Below are 14,265 nucleotides of genomic sequence, written 5' to 3' on the forward strand. Positions count from 1 at the left end.
CTGTACAGAGGGGTTACAATTACATGGGCAAGATAATGAGTACATTTCTTATCAAGCATTGCAGCCTCCTCCTTTGTTTACCGTTCACATCCCTTCCCAGCCTCCCCTGCCCCCCCCACAAGCCCCTCACTTTTAAAATACAATTTTGTTGTTATTATTAAGGTGTTGAGCAGAGGAGTATGATACCAGTCTAGGTATCAGAGAGACTCTGTTTTATAAATGACAGAATAGAGAAAAGCATAGAGATCACAGGTATAGAATTTAATGAATTGACAAAATAAATTTACCCGTGTAACTAGCATCACTCCTCTCCCTTAAAACCCCTATCAGTTGAAACTCAACCCAAGAATAAAGAATATCCTCATTTCTGACTAGACTATTTGAACTGGTTTTAAACTTCATTTAAATGGAATCATGCATTATGTACTCTTGTTTCTAGTTCTTTCACTTAGTATTACCTTATTGAAATACATACATTTTATTTGTGTAGTTTTACTTTATCAGTTGTCAACATATTGTTAGTATTCCATTCCACTATATTAAAAGGTAGATCTATTCTGTTGAGAGACATTTGGGTAGTTTCCAGTTAGGGTTATTGTGAATAACATTGATGTGAGCATTTTTGTTCATGTATTTTGGTGAATAAATTTATTCATGTCTATTTGGTACATCCTAAAGTTGAGATTTCTGGGTCATATATATGTGCACGCATATATTTGTATATGTGTATGTAACTTGAATAGATGGAACCATGTCTGTGGTAGAGATTGCAAAGGATAATTTTTGTTGCTTCATGGAGAATACCATAGTAGGGAGTGGCAAGAGTGGAAATGGAGAGCCCAGATAGGGTTCTGTTGTAAAAGTCTTAGAGAAGGATGACAGTGGCTTTGAATAGAATGACAAACGAGGAGATAGACAAAAGCATACGTATACATCTTCTGGGAAATGAGAAAGTGTGACAGCCATTTGTAGTGTGTTTTAAGAAAACCTGTAGGATCTTGAGCAGTATTGTGCACTCACAATAATTCTGGACATGAATTTAAGGTAAGACCAGTCATTGGTGACCACATGCCATTTATAAAACCCCTAAAATGAATAGTGCTTATTAAATATAGTGGCACTTACCATTGTTCACTAAACAAATTGGTGGAGTATTATATACAACATTTGGATAGAAGAGAAAGAATGTGTGTCTGTCTTCTTACACTTTGTTTGAAAATAAAAACTTTTTCTTTTTTTTTGTAGGGCTTGAACTTTGGACCTGGGTGCTTCCCTCCCCCCCCAGCTCTTCAGCTCAAGGTTAGTGCTCTAGCGCTCTACCACTTGAACCACAGTGCCACTTCCAGCTTTTTCTGTGTATGTGGTACTGAGGAATTGAACTCAGGGCTTTATATATGCTAGGCCACATTCCCAGCCCTCAAAGTTTTTTTTAATATATATATATATATATGCATTTATGTATGTGCATATGTATTTTGGGGGCTACTGGGGTTTTAGCTCAGGGTATCCCTGAACTTGTTTACTTGTTTGTTTCGTACTCTACTGTCATGGCTATTTGGAGTTGAAGTCTTTTTTTTTGGCCAGTTCTGGGACTTGAACTCAGGACTTGGGCACTGTCCCTGAGCTTCTTTTGCTCAAGACTAACACTACCACTTCAGCCACAGTGCCACTTCTAGCTGTTTCTGAATATGTGGTACTGAGGGATCGAACCCAGGGCTTCATGCATGCTAGGCAAGCACCCTACTACTTAGCCACATTCCTAGCCTGGAGCTGAAGTCTTATGCACCCATGGCTCCTGCCTGTAATTCTAGCTACTCGGGAGACTGAGATGTGATGATTGAGGCTGGAATCCAGCCTAGAGAGGAAACTCCTTGAGACCTTTTCCCCCCAGTCCTGCAGCTTGAACTCAGGGCCTGGGCATGGTCTCTGAGCTTCTTTAGCTCAAAGCTAGTGTAAGTATTATGCCCACCTTTGGTTCTGAGCTCCACCCAGAACTGAGCCCCTCCCTGCCCTGGAGTTCCCACCATATAGCTGGCCCCTTCCTCTCTGCACCCAGACCCACCTGAACTCCCAACTACCTCACCTCCTACCTTTCAGATCCTGCTGCCTTGTGTTCTCTCCCTGGTGAAAATAGCTCTTCTAATAAACTTTGTAATAATCTTTCTCCTGTGCCTGCCTGCTTCTGTGTAGTCCCCTGGGATGGAAGTGATGGATGCTTCCAGCTAATACTTTACCACTAGAGCCACAGTGCTACTTTCAGCTTTTTCTGTTTATGTGGTATTAAGCAATGGAACCCAGGGCTTCACACATGCTTATCTACCACTAAGCCACACTCCCAGCCCCTCTTTGAGACTCTTATCTCCAATACTCAAAAAAGCTGGAAGTGGTGCTTCAGCTCAAGTGGTAGAGTGGTGGCCTTGAACAAAAGAAGCTCAAGGACAGGGCCCAGGCCTGGAATTCAAGCCCCAAGACCAGCAGAAAAAACAAAAACACAAAGTGCAGGGCTGGGAAGGTGGCTCAGTGGTAGAGTGCTTGCCTCGCATGCATGAGGCCCTGGATTGAATTCCTCAGCACCACAGAAACAGAAAAGGCAGGAAGTGGCACTGTGGCTCAAGTGGTAGAGCACTAGCCTTGAGCTGAAGAGCTGAGGGATAGCACCCAGGCCTAGAGTTCAAGCCCCACGACCGGGAAAAAACAAAACAAAACAAAACACCAAAATACACACGAAACAAAACAAAACAAAAACAACACCAAGTGCCAGTGGCTCATGCCTATAATCCTAGCTACTCAGGAGCCTGAGATCTGAGGCTCAAGGTTCCAAGCCAACCAGAGCAAGAAAGTTAGTAAGACTTTTATCTCCAATTAATGACCAAAAAGCCAAAAATGGTCCTGTGGCTCCAAGTGACAGAGCACTAACCTTGAACACAAAATCTCGGGGATAGCGTCCAGACTCTTAAGTTCAAGCCTTAGGAACAGCACACACACACAGACACACACACACACACAACTTAGCAAGACAGGAGAATATGAAAAAGTTTATTAGGACACTGGTCAAGACAGACAGGGTAGCTAGCTAGCTAAGAGGCACAGCGATGTGAAAACAGAGTTGGGAGCGGGGTTCTATGTGTTTGGTTAGGTTACTTTGGATTAGTTATTGCATTTTGTGGAACTGATTGATTGGCTGTCTCTTTCTTGCACCATGATTTAAATGTTCACATGAGCAGAATAGCTAGAACCCTTAGTTTCCCAGTGTTCCATCTGGCACATTTCCTTGGTCCTGACCCACTTCCTCATTCCATCTGGATCTTATTATTTGTCTGCCATTTTACCTTAAGTGAGGTCTCTTCCAGATTTCTCATTTGGGACATGCTTCCCCGTCTAGGCTTTTGCTAGTTATTTTGGAGCTGAGAACCTCAAGGGCTGGCTTTGGGCCCTGATCCTCTGTATCTGAGCTTCCTAAGTAGCTAAGATTAAAGGCATGAGTCAACAATGCTCAGCTTCCATATTCTTCTATTAAACACAAACTCAACTCATTTCTAGTCTCTGGAACAATGCTGTTCTGGAGCCTAGCAGTCGCCCAGTTCATTTTACTGAATGGAATAGACAATGAGATATATGAATTGGTGAGCAAAGAGATACAATTTCGGACTTAATTGGTGAGCAAAGAGATACCATTTCGAACTTCCTTTGGGGGAAATGAACAGTTTTTGTCCTAGTGAGAAGATCTGGGTTCTGGTCCAGAATTTGTGGTAAACACCCTGTTGTTTTGGGCAAAGGGCATAAATTTGCCCTTCAGTTTATCTCTGAGGTCAGAAGGTTTATGAAAAGTGGTGCAGAACTATTCCGGGGGATGCCTGATACAACGGAATTTGTTTTCTGTTTGGCTGTAGCTTAAACACTTAGGCCTCGGCCCAAGCAAGAAGGAAGCGGGAGGCGCACTCTAGATCCCAGAACTCAGCACTCAGACCGCCAGCTTCCTCCGGCCCACGTCACTAGGATGCGACAGCGAGGCCTGTTCCAGCTGCGGCTCAGATACCTTCCAAGCAGGCGAGTTCCGGGCTTACAAAAGACCCTATAGTTCCTAAGTCTCAGAAGACTGCTCTCAGCAACTCCGATCCCCCAGTGCCCCCCTTTCATTTCACCACTACCCGAGCACGGACACCTGCGGGGGGGGGGTCATGAGCCCCTCCCGGAGCGGCCAGGGCAAAGCTTCAGCGCGGCTGCGCAGAGCACGTGCGCATCTTCTCAGGAGCCCTGGCCATTGGCTGTGACGCAACTTCCGGCGTGAGCGGCGAAAGCCGGGAGGGCGAGCACGGGAGGGAGCAGGCAGCAGGCAGCAGGCAGACCGGCGGGCGGACGGACGGGCGGCACGGAGGGAAGGAACGAGCAAGCAGTGAGAAAGCCAGCGAGGGCGGCCGGGTCCCGAGGGAAGCCGAGATTCCTCAGGTCCCTCTGGCCCCCTCCCCGGAGCCCACAACGCCTCCGGTCTCCAGCGGAGCGGACACGGCCCGGTCCGGCCATGGCCTCGTTGCTGAAGGTGGATCAGGAAGTGAAGCTCAAGGTAGCGGCACCCGTCCATGCCTTCTTTATCCCTCGCTTCGAACCTCCTCAGCAGTCTGAGCGGCTCCGCACGCCCCATGGCGTCTTTGTTTCCCTGGGGACACCGGCTTTGAGCTTCCACTCGGCTCAGCCCAGCCCCCCACTCCCGGGGACAGCATTGAAAGGACGATGTGTAGTGGCTTTCCGTACTATATGGCTGGTAATGGGCGAGCCTAAGGGAGACCTTTGCGGACACGTGTAGGGCTCCGTGCTTTAGGCTTATGACAGCTGGAACTCTCCCAGCCCAGAGACATCCCCGCCCCTGAATGCTACCGCTGACCCTGCTCTTGGAGGCTGGCCTGCTTCGTATGATAGGCGAGGTCTGGGTGGGAGATGGCACGTTTGTGAGCTCACATCCCCCAGCCTTTATCTGCTTATCAGATTCAAACAGTTTCAAACACAGGGAGGTAGGGAAGAAGGAGAGAGCAGAGAGGAGACAGCCGGGTGCTACCTTCAAGCCCCAACTTTCCCTCTCCTGAGATGGAGAAATGGGTCCTCAAAAAAATAAAATATTTTAAGTCTGGGGGCCTCTCACCTTCTCATTATAATTTCAAGGTGAGGGAAAATAGCTGATTCCAGTGTTCCCCATCCTTGCCCTTGCTTCTGTTCTGTACTCCATTTCTCTTATTGAAACATCATTCTCTTGTTGATTTTAGGTTGATTCTTTCAGAGAGCGAATCACAAGTGAGGTAAGTGCAGTAAATAGAAAAATGAGTGTTAATTGTGTTTTCTGAAAAGATAATTATACAGAGAATCTGCCCCACAGCTATTAATTTAGGTATATTTTCTCTCATCTAGGCGGAAGACTTGGTGGCAAATTTTTTCCCAAAGAAATTGTTAGAACTTGATAGTTTTTTGAAGGTGAGAGATATTTTTTCTAAATTCCTTTTTTTTTTTTGTCTCTAGTCTTCCTGGAAAATGCAGTAAATTGTATTTTATTTTGTACTGTAAAGCACCCTCATTGCTTTCCCCTCAAATGGAGTACTACTTTGTTCATACTGAAAAAAACTAATGTTTTGGGGTGGGTATCTCTTTCAGGAACCAATCCTAAACATCCATGACCTAACTCAGATCCACTCAGACATGAATCTCCCTGTCCCTGACCCTATTCTTCTCACCAATAGCCACGATGGCCTGGATGGTGTAAGTGTCTTACATTTTCATGCGCTTAAGCAGTAGGTTCTCCTATTTCCTAGTGTCTTTGAGGGTTTACAGAGGGGAAAATGGGATTTTGATGTGGGGATGAATATTCCTGAGAATTTATAGATTTGATGATTCTAGTATACTTTTACACCATAATTGCTACTTTAATTTCTAGATGAACACATGTTAATGCTTTCAGTGTTAAGTTTGAGTTTCAAATAAGACTAAATCAACTATAGGTTCCCTGCCATCCCTGCCATGGTTCTCAGCAAGAATTTCTTCTTTTATTTGTGTGTGTGTATGTATGTATGTATATATGTATGTATGTGCGTGTGTATGCGTGTGCATGCATGTGTGCATGCATAAAGAAATTCTCTTTTTTAGCATATATTCATTGTTCTTACTCTTCACTGCTCTGAGTCTTGTATGATAAGAACTTGCTCTTTCTATATAACTGCAGTCCCTATCTTTTCTGTGTGCTCTTAAGAACTAGAACTTATCAGTTACCTATCCACATTCTTATATAACATTAATGAAACTGTACTTTTTTTTTTTTAAACCAGTCCTGTTTCTTTTGCTTAAGGCAGCACTCTACCACTTGAGCCACAGCACCAATTCCGACTTTTCCTGCTTATATGGTACTGAGGAATTGAACCCAGGGCTTCATACATGCTAGGCAAACACTCTACCACTAAGCCACATTCCCAGCCCCTGTACTTCTCTTTGTGTTAAGGCAGGAACTGTCTTGTCTCTTGCATTCTCAGCCACAGTATTGGTTTTACACATAGTAAGTGCTGATTACATGTTTGTTGATTGATAGTGTACTTATTTATAGAGCCAAAAATTTGCACGTATTTCCTTTATTCTCATTTTTGCTTTTGTTGCTTTTTCCTTTTTTTTTTTTTTTTGCGGTCACAGGGCTTGAACTCTGGGCCTGGGTACTGTCCTTCAACTCTTCAGCTCAAAGCTAGCACTCTACCACTTGAGATACAGTACTACTTCCGGCTTTTTCTGTTTATGTGGTGCTGAGGAATTGAACCCAGGGCCTCATACATGGGAGGCAAGCACTCTACCACTGAGCCTTCCCAGCCTCGTTCTAGGTTTTTTTTTTGGCAATAATATCCTCTATGTCCCTCAATTGCACTTGTTTTGAGGCTGTCCTGGGGCTTGAACTCAGGGCATAGGCACTGACTTTGAACTTTTTGACTTAACGCTATTACCTTTTTTTTCTTTTTTTCTGTTTTTAAAAAATTTATGTGGTACCAAGAAATTGAACCCAGTGCCTCATGCAGACACTGTACTAAGTCACATTCCCAGCCCTGATAGTACTCTTATCACTTGAGCCATGACTCTACTTCCAGAATTTTGGTGTTTAGTGACAGGAGTCTCATGGATTTTCCTGTTTAGACTGGCTTTGAACCTCAGATCAGATCTCAGTCTTTTGAGTAGCTAGGATTATAGGCACAAGCCACTTGTGCCTGGCTTTCAATTGTTTTTTTTTTTTCTTTTCTTTTTTTTTTGTCAGACATGGGGCTTGAACTCAAGGTCTGGGTGCTATCCCTGAGTTATTCTGCTGAAGGCTAGCTAGCACTGTAGCACTTTGAGCTACATACCACTTCTGGTTTTCTGGAGATTAATTGGAGATAAGATTCTCAGGGTCTTTCCTGCCAGGGCTGGCTTTGAACTGCAATCCTCAGATCTCATCCTCTTAAGTAGCTAGGATTTACAGGCGTGAGCCACCAGTACCTGGACTCAATTGCGTTAATGTATTATATTTCTTTCAAGTTGTCCTTCCTAACTAGAGTATACATTTCTTTGGGCAAGAACCTTTCTCTAAAGTCTTATATGTAATGACAACCTATAGGGTTGAGGAAAAGATTAAACTTGCTTGAAGGTTATCTTTTAATGGGCAAGTAAGTGTTGAAGACAATCTAAATCATCTTCTTTGTATCTTTAGCCCACTTATAAGAAACGAAGGTTGGATGAATGTGAAGAGGCCTTCCAAGGTAAGAGCTGTTCCTACTTTACTTACCTGATCCTACCAACCAACCACCTTGGTCTGCTACAGACAAACCAAGTTCTGGTGTTCTACTGGTCGGGAAGCAGGATCTGATTTTATATCTCCAAGTCAACACCCACAAGTTCTTCAAATATAGTCATTATCTAGCACTCTACAGAGAGGATTTTAATTTAACTCTGAACCGTCAAAGGAGAATGATTGGAGGTAGAGACCACACATATCCCAGGTTTTTCACAGAAGTCACAGTTTGATGTTTTCCCTTTTCATAGCTGTTGCTGTGTTAAATCTTTATATGTTTTGTAGTGTCCTATTCTTAAGCCTTTTAGTGTAAGCAATTGATCCATAAACCTATCTCTCTTTTTAAAAAAATGGTGACAGTAGTGACACGTAGGATTGTGACAGATAGATAAAAGGCAGCAATGGAGCATCTCATGGATCTGAGGAAGAAGATAATAAGGTGGAGGGTTCTCTGGGCTTCCTCCCACTCTAATCATTTGATCTTCACATCTCTGCCAGGAACCAAGGTGTTTGTGATGCCCAATGGGATGCTAAAGAGCAACCAGCAGCTGGTGGACATTATTGAGAAAGTAAAACCTGAGATCCGGCTGCTGATTGAGAAATGTAACACGGTGAGACGGGATAGTAACCTGTGGGTTGGCCTCAGCTAGCTTTCCTGGAACTATGGAACATGATGGACTGGGATATTTGTCTAGTATGTGGAAGGCCCTAGGTCATTCCTAGCACTAGAGAGGGGAAAGGAGGGAGAGAAGAGAAAGAAGAAAAAGGAAAGATAAGAGATGGATGAGGGGCTGGAGGTGAGGTTGCCAGGCTAGGTATCTTGAATTCTAAGCATCTGGCTGTGGCATCATGACTCATACATACTTCTTGCCCTCCAGGTCAAAATGTGGGTACAGCTCTTGATTCCCAGGATAGAAGATGGGAACAACTTTGGGGTATCTATTCAGGTAATGTGCTTGTATTACCAGCTGGGGAGAACAGTTTGAGATTTGGGAGGTCCCCTGCTTGACTGTGTTCCCTTTCTCTTTGGGGAAACTTTGGGGTTCTGTATGAAGTGGCTTTTGACTCATCTGTTTTTTTTCTCCCAGGAAGAAACAGTTGCAGAGCTAAGAACTGTTGAGAGTGAAGCTGCATCTTATCTGGACCAGATTTCTAGGTAGGTCTGCTTAGGACTGACCCAGGAATTGAGAATGGTGAGAAGGTCATCATGGCCAGGGTCTTCAGCTATTGTCTTTTTTCTCTACTTTCAGATATTATATTACAAGAGCCAAATTGGTTTCTAAAATAGCTAAATATCCCCATGTGGTAAGTAAGGGTTTTGTGGCCTGAAGGTGGATTAAAGACCATTATGGGGAATATCCTATCTGCACAGTTAGGCCTTGGTAACTAGCCTTTTCCTCTGCCACACACAGGAGGACTATCGCCGCACAGTGACAGAGATTGATGAAAAAGAATACATCAGCCTTCGGCTCATCATATCAGAGCTGAGGAATCAGTATGTGAGTATTCTTGATTCTGCTCAGTTACACTTTATTTCTGTTGAGAATTTTGGAAAAAAAAAAGCGAAAAACTGGAGTTGAGAGGTAGAAGGAGTAGAAAGGCACAAGGACATAAATCATAGTTACTTAGGAGGCTGAAACAGAAAGATTGAGAGTTTGAAGTCAGTCTAGGAAACTTTTAATAAAGAGACCCCCATCTTAAAAAAAAAAAATAGAGCACATTCTACTCTTTAACCACATGCTGAGAAGTGTAAATCATTGAGGAGCCTGCATGTCTGCCTTCTGTTCTCTTTCCCTTTTCTTCTCTACACAAGTGGCATTAGAATTGAGGGCTTCACACTCACTAGGCAGGTGCTTTACCCCCCTAAGATTGCTTGTTTGGGCCAATCTGTGATTCTCCTGTTTGTACTTCTTTGAGTTGTAGAGGTAGCAGGCAAACCACTATGCACAGCCATTGTGTTTCCTCTGTAGCTGGGATGATAGGACCACCATGCCTAGATGGGAGTCTCTTGAGGTGTTTTTTTGCACTGACTGGCCTTTAACTGTGATTTCCCAATCACTGTTTCATAAGTTACTAGGATTATAGTTTTGAGTTGCCATGCCTGGCTTTTTTCTTTTCTTTTACACTTTCTCTTTCTCCTGGCTTTTTTTTTTCTCTCTCTACACAGACAGACAGACACACACAGACACAGACACACACAGACACACAGACACACACACACACACACACACAGACAGACAGACACAGACAGACAGACAGACAGACAGACAGACACACACACACACACACACGAGTTCTGGGGCTTGAACTCCGGGCCTAGGCACCATTCCTGGGCTTCTTTTTTTTTTTTAATTTAATTTAATTTGTGAACATACTGTACAGAGGGGTTACAATTGCATGGGCAGGATAATGCGTACATTTCTTACCAAGCATTGCATCCTCCTCCTTTGTTTACCCTTCACATCCCCTGGGCTTCTTTTGCTCAAGGCTAGCACTCTACTACTTGAGACACAGCATCATGTCCAGTTTTTCTGTTTATGTGGTACTGAGGAATCGAACCCAGGGTTTCATGCCTGCTAGGCAAGCACTCTACCACTAAGCCACATTTCCAGCCCGGGCTATTTTCTTAGTGGGTAGAGGATATATACAAAATATTGTGGGTTTTTCCAGACACTAGTGGCTTATGCCTGTAACCCTAGCTGCTCAGAAGGCTTAAGCCTGAGGATCAAAGGTTCAAAGCTAGCCTGGGCAGGAAAGTCATTGGGACTTTTATCTCCAATAAGCTACTCAGGAAAAGCCAGAAGTGGCACTATGGCACAAGTAATAGAGTGCTAACACTGAGCAAAAGAAATTCAGGGATTGGGCTGGGAAGGTGGCTCAGTGGTAGAGCGCTTGCCTTGCATGCATGAAGCCCTGGGTTCGATTCCTCAGCACCACATAAGCAAAAGGAAAAAAGCCGGAAGTGGTGCTGTGGCTCAAGTGGTAGAGCGCTAGCCTTGAGCTGAAGAGCTGAGAGATAGTACTGAAGCCCAGAGTTCAGGCCCCACAACTGGGCCCCCCCCCCAAAAAAAAAAAAAAAAAAAGAAACTCAGGGATAATACCTAGGCCCTGAGTTCAAGCCCCAGTACCAACACAAAAATATATAGCAGGTTTTAGTCAGAAGACTTAGTAGGTTTGAAACCAAACTTACCTGTAATGTGTAGCCTTGACCTTGTTCAAGCTCAGATTTCAAGTTTTTCTCTCTGAAATAGAGTTTGAATTCTGAGTACAACACAAAAAGGGATTTAAAATAAGTAAGCTAAACCAGGTGCTGGTGGCTCATGTCTGTAATCGTAGCTACTCAGGAGGCTGAGAACAGAGAATCACAGTTCAAAGCCAGCCTAGGCAGACTCTTATCTCCAATTAACCATCAGAAAACTGGAAGTGGTGCTGTGGCTCAAGTGATAGAGTGTTCACTTTGAGTTCAAGAGCTGAGGGACAGTGCCTAGGCCCAAAGTTCAAGCCCCATGATCGGGAAAAAAAAAAAAAAGCTAGTACATGAAAGTTCTCAATTCTCAGTATATTAAGTGCTAAGGGGTGTTAGACAACTGGGGCCTTAGCAATACCCAGTTGTACCCAATTTAAGGGTTTAATAGAAGTAATGTAGCCATACTGTATATAGACTTGAGAGTGAGATTGAGACGATGTGAATAATTGCTTAGGGATTAGTTGGGGGGATGGTGTCTTCATTTTCTTAGTGAAATTGAACAGATATGTGATTTCCTGATCCTTTTCTCCCAGGTAACTCTACATGACATGATCCTGAAAAACATTGAGAAGATCAAACGGCCCCGGAGCAGTAATGCAGAGACACTGTACTGAGGCCAGGGCCAGGGCCAGGGCCAGGGGACTCTGTGAGTCTGGCTCAAGACCGACATTGCCTTGGTTTGTTACATGACTATCGTGATGGGGAAACTGGCTGGAAATAGTAATCACACCTCTCTGTTTTTAGTTAGAGTCTAATGAAACTCTCATCTAGTTCTGTGATGTGTTACCTCTTTTTTCAGGCCTCAGGAACTCTGTCTTCTTCCCTAATACTCCATACTCAGCCTGCCCTGATTTCTGGAGAATTCCAGATTTGTGTGTGCAGGATATTGGCACAAGAATACTTGTGTTTTCTCTCTCCCCTTCTCTCCTCCTGTGTCTTAGGCTTTGTGTTTTCTTCCTTTTGATGATTGGTTGTTTAAAAGCTGAGGTTGCTATAGGGAAAGTGCTAGGTGTTTTTTTTAGAAACTTGGGGTGGTGGAGATGGGAGAGACATCTTGCTTCCTGTCAGGCTGTGTCTCTTGCTTCTGTATGGGACATTGGGTGGTCCTCCCTGCCCCATTTTTCCTGGTGATGACTTAGGGTTTCCCATCTATATTCCTCCTACCTTGAACCTGATCTAATAAGGAATATGTAAGGTCTTCAGCCATGTTCCTAATTGATTCTATAACTGGGGTTGTCCCAAACACATGTGTATACATATACACACATATGGATATGAGTATACATTTTCCTACTCCATTACCTAACCTATCCTCTTCCTTCACCACCACCCCCATCTGTCACACAGACAACTTTCAGCTGTCTCAATGTCATCCACCCAGGCAAAAGTCCTGGGCTTATCCTTCCTCCTGATATTGTAGCCACTTGGTGTCCAGGGTAGGTTGAAGGAGAACCAAGAGCTGAGAAGCAGAGGACTGGGGAAGACCTTTTCCTCTGAGGCTCAAGTTATTTTTGGTGTTATGTAAAAGCTGGTCCTCTGACTCCTGCTTGCTTTCTTCCAGGGCAGGTGTACATGGGGGTGAGGTGTCTGCAGCTGTGAGGTCCAGATGCTGCCGCTCCTGTTGGGCTTTCCCTTTGGGAAATATTTCTCTTATTTATAGTATTGTGCTTCCAGGGAAAGCAGTAATTAGTGTGTATATGTATGTGCATGCACATACACACGTGCACGCGTGTGTATATGTGTGTAAATTCGAGCAGGTCCAAACTATAGAATTGCCTCTTGAATCTTCCAGAAATATCATTTATTGTTACAACTTTTATGTTAATCCTTCAGCTTTTTTATTCTCCCCCCTCACGAGAGTTGATATCTGTGGTCAGCCTACCAGTGACTCAGTGTCTACTTCTGACTTTTACTCTGCCCCATATCTGTCTTCCACCCCTGATCATATTTCCACCCAGGATGCATCAGTTCTGCTCCCAGTATTCTGTAGAAAAGGAGTCTGGATGCTTTCTTCCCATGAATATGCTCAGTAACAAACCAATAGCATTTTAGTTGAGCAGAACCCCTCACCCACCCTCCAGCCCCAACTAAATCCCTTCCCTCCTCCCACCATGTGTTTCTCCATCTCCCTTTTAGTTTGATTGTTCTACTGCCCCCCTTCGCCCTACCACCCTTGGATCGTAATGTAAAATTCTTTTACAATGTCAAGAAATTATTAAAAATACAGGTACTTTGACCTCTTTCTAAAGCTGTAGACCCTGGTGCCATGCTGTGGTGGCTAGGGACATACTGATGTGTGCATGCATTCTTGGATACCACCTCCACAGACACAGTAGCCACCCAATTGTGTATTCTTTTGCCAACTGAGCTGCCTCTTGTCTCTGGGATAAGGAAAGACAGGCTTCTGCTGAGAAAGAGGAGAGGGTGAGTCCTTTGGTTGTGTTCAGTGTGAACTAATAGGAAAGTTAGCTCTTCCAAACCTAAGCTGCCTTCTGTCCTCCCTGCACAAGATCCCAGTTTCTTCCTCAGTGATACCCATGAGCTGCCAGTAGAGGCTGCTGTAGTTCCATGTGAAGAATTACCTGTTCAACATGTACCCTACCTAGTCATTTTCTTTACCTTATATTAATTCTCCTCTCTGAATAATGTCTTAAATTTCTTGAGGAGACTCCTGGTTTTGGTTTCAAATTACTTGGAGGGCTGCCTAGGATTCTTATCTCCTCTGAAATAAAAGTTTCCTCAACTTTCTACCTTGCAAATAGCTTTCTGGTTTCCAATTAACCCCTCATTGTCTGCAAAGAGTTTTAAGGTCTCCAACCATGGAGGTATATCTGCTGTTCTGTTGCAAGAGATTAGTTACCAATAGCTAGCAACTTTTTACCCTTTGTTGGACTGTTACACACTTGATCTGCTCAGTCACATTTAATCTCTTAAGAATGTGTAGGGTAGTTTTATGCCTTCTCTATGAGTAAGGACTCAGGATTGAGTATCTCCCCTAAAGTCACATAGCTTAGAAATCTGGGATCAGTATACAACTTGAGTTCTAAGCCTAGGCTCTCAACTACGCATTTCTCACTGACTAGATTTTAAAAAAGCCTTAGACTCCAAAATCAAAGGTTTAGTTAGCTTCAGGTCACAGGCAGAACTGAGTGCTCACTGCTGAACCCAGCAGTGGATCCTAGAGCTGTTGAGGTGTAATGCCTGCTAAGAGGATTAATAAGGATCTATTAGTGTCTAC

General features: G+C 43.8%; 1 protein-coding gene across 2 annotated transcripts; it reads left to right on the plus strand.

Moving 5' to 3' along the window:
• Nucleotides 1-4,277: 4,277 nt before the first annotated feature.
• Nucleotides 4,278-13,775, plus strand: Psme3 (proteasome (prosome, macropain) activator subunit 3 (PA28 gamma; Ki)). Of its 2 annotated transcripts, XM_013037865.1 has the most exons (12): nucleotides 4,298-4,561; nucleotides 5,080-5,154; nucleotides 5,256-5,288; nucleotides 5,398-5,460; nucleotides 5,638-5,742; nucleotides 7,700-7,748; nucleotides 8,279-8,391; nucleotides 8,659-8,727; nucleotides 8,869-8,936; nucleotides 9,031-9,085; nucleotides 9,193-9,279; nucleotides 11,561-13,775. In XM_013037865.1, the coding sequence occupies exons 1-12, from the start codon at nucleotides 4,520-4,522 to the stop codon at nucleotides 11,639-11,641; spliced, it is 840 nt and encodes a 279-aa protein (XP_012893319.1). In that variant the 5' UTR covers nucleotides 4,298-4,519; the 3' UTR covers nucleotides 11,642-13,775. The 2 variants fall into 2 exon arrangements, with proteins under 2 accessions (XP_012893320.1, XP_012893319.1); XM_013037866.1 differs by lacking the exon at nucleotides 5,080-5,154 and having other exon boundaries at nucleotides 4,278-4,561.
• Nucleotides 13,776-14,265: the final 490 nt, after the last annotated feature.

Source organism: Dipodomys ordii, unplaced genomic scaffold (genome assembly GCF_000151885.1).
Source record: "Dipodomys ordii isolate 6190 unplaced genomic scaffold, Dord_2.0 Scaffold7, whole genome shotgun sequence".
In the NCBI taxonomy this organism is placed as follows: domain Eukaryota; kingdom Metazoa; phylum Chordata; class Mammalia; order Rodentia; family Heteromyidae; genus Dipodomys; species Dipodomys ordii.

Excerpts from the sequence above, each read along its gene's own strand:
- Psme3 (XM_013037865.1), top strand. The coding sequence starts at position 4,520 with ATGGCCTCGTTGCTGAAGGTGGATCAGGAAGTGAAGCTCAAG. Across the intron at positions 7,749-8,278 it reads ATGTGAAGAGGCCTTCCAAG|GAACCAAGGTGTTTGTGATG; the intron begins GTAAGAGCTGTT and ends CATCTCTGCCAG. Across the intron at positions 9,280-11,560 it reads CAGAGCTGAGGAATCAGTAT|GTAACTCTACATGACATGAT; the intron begins GTGAGTATTCTT and ends CTTTTCTCCCAG.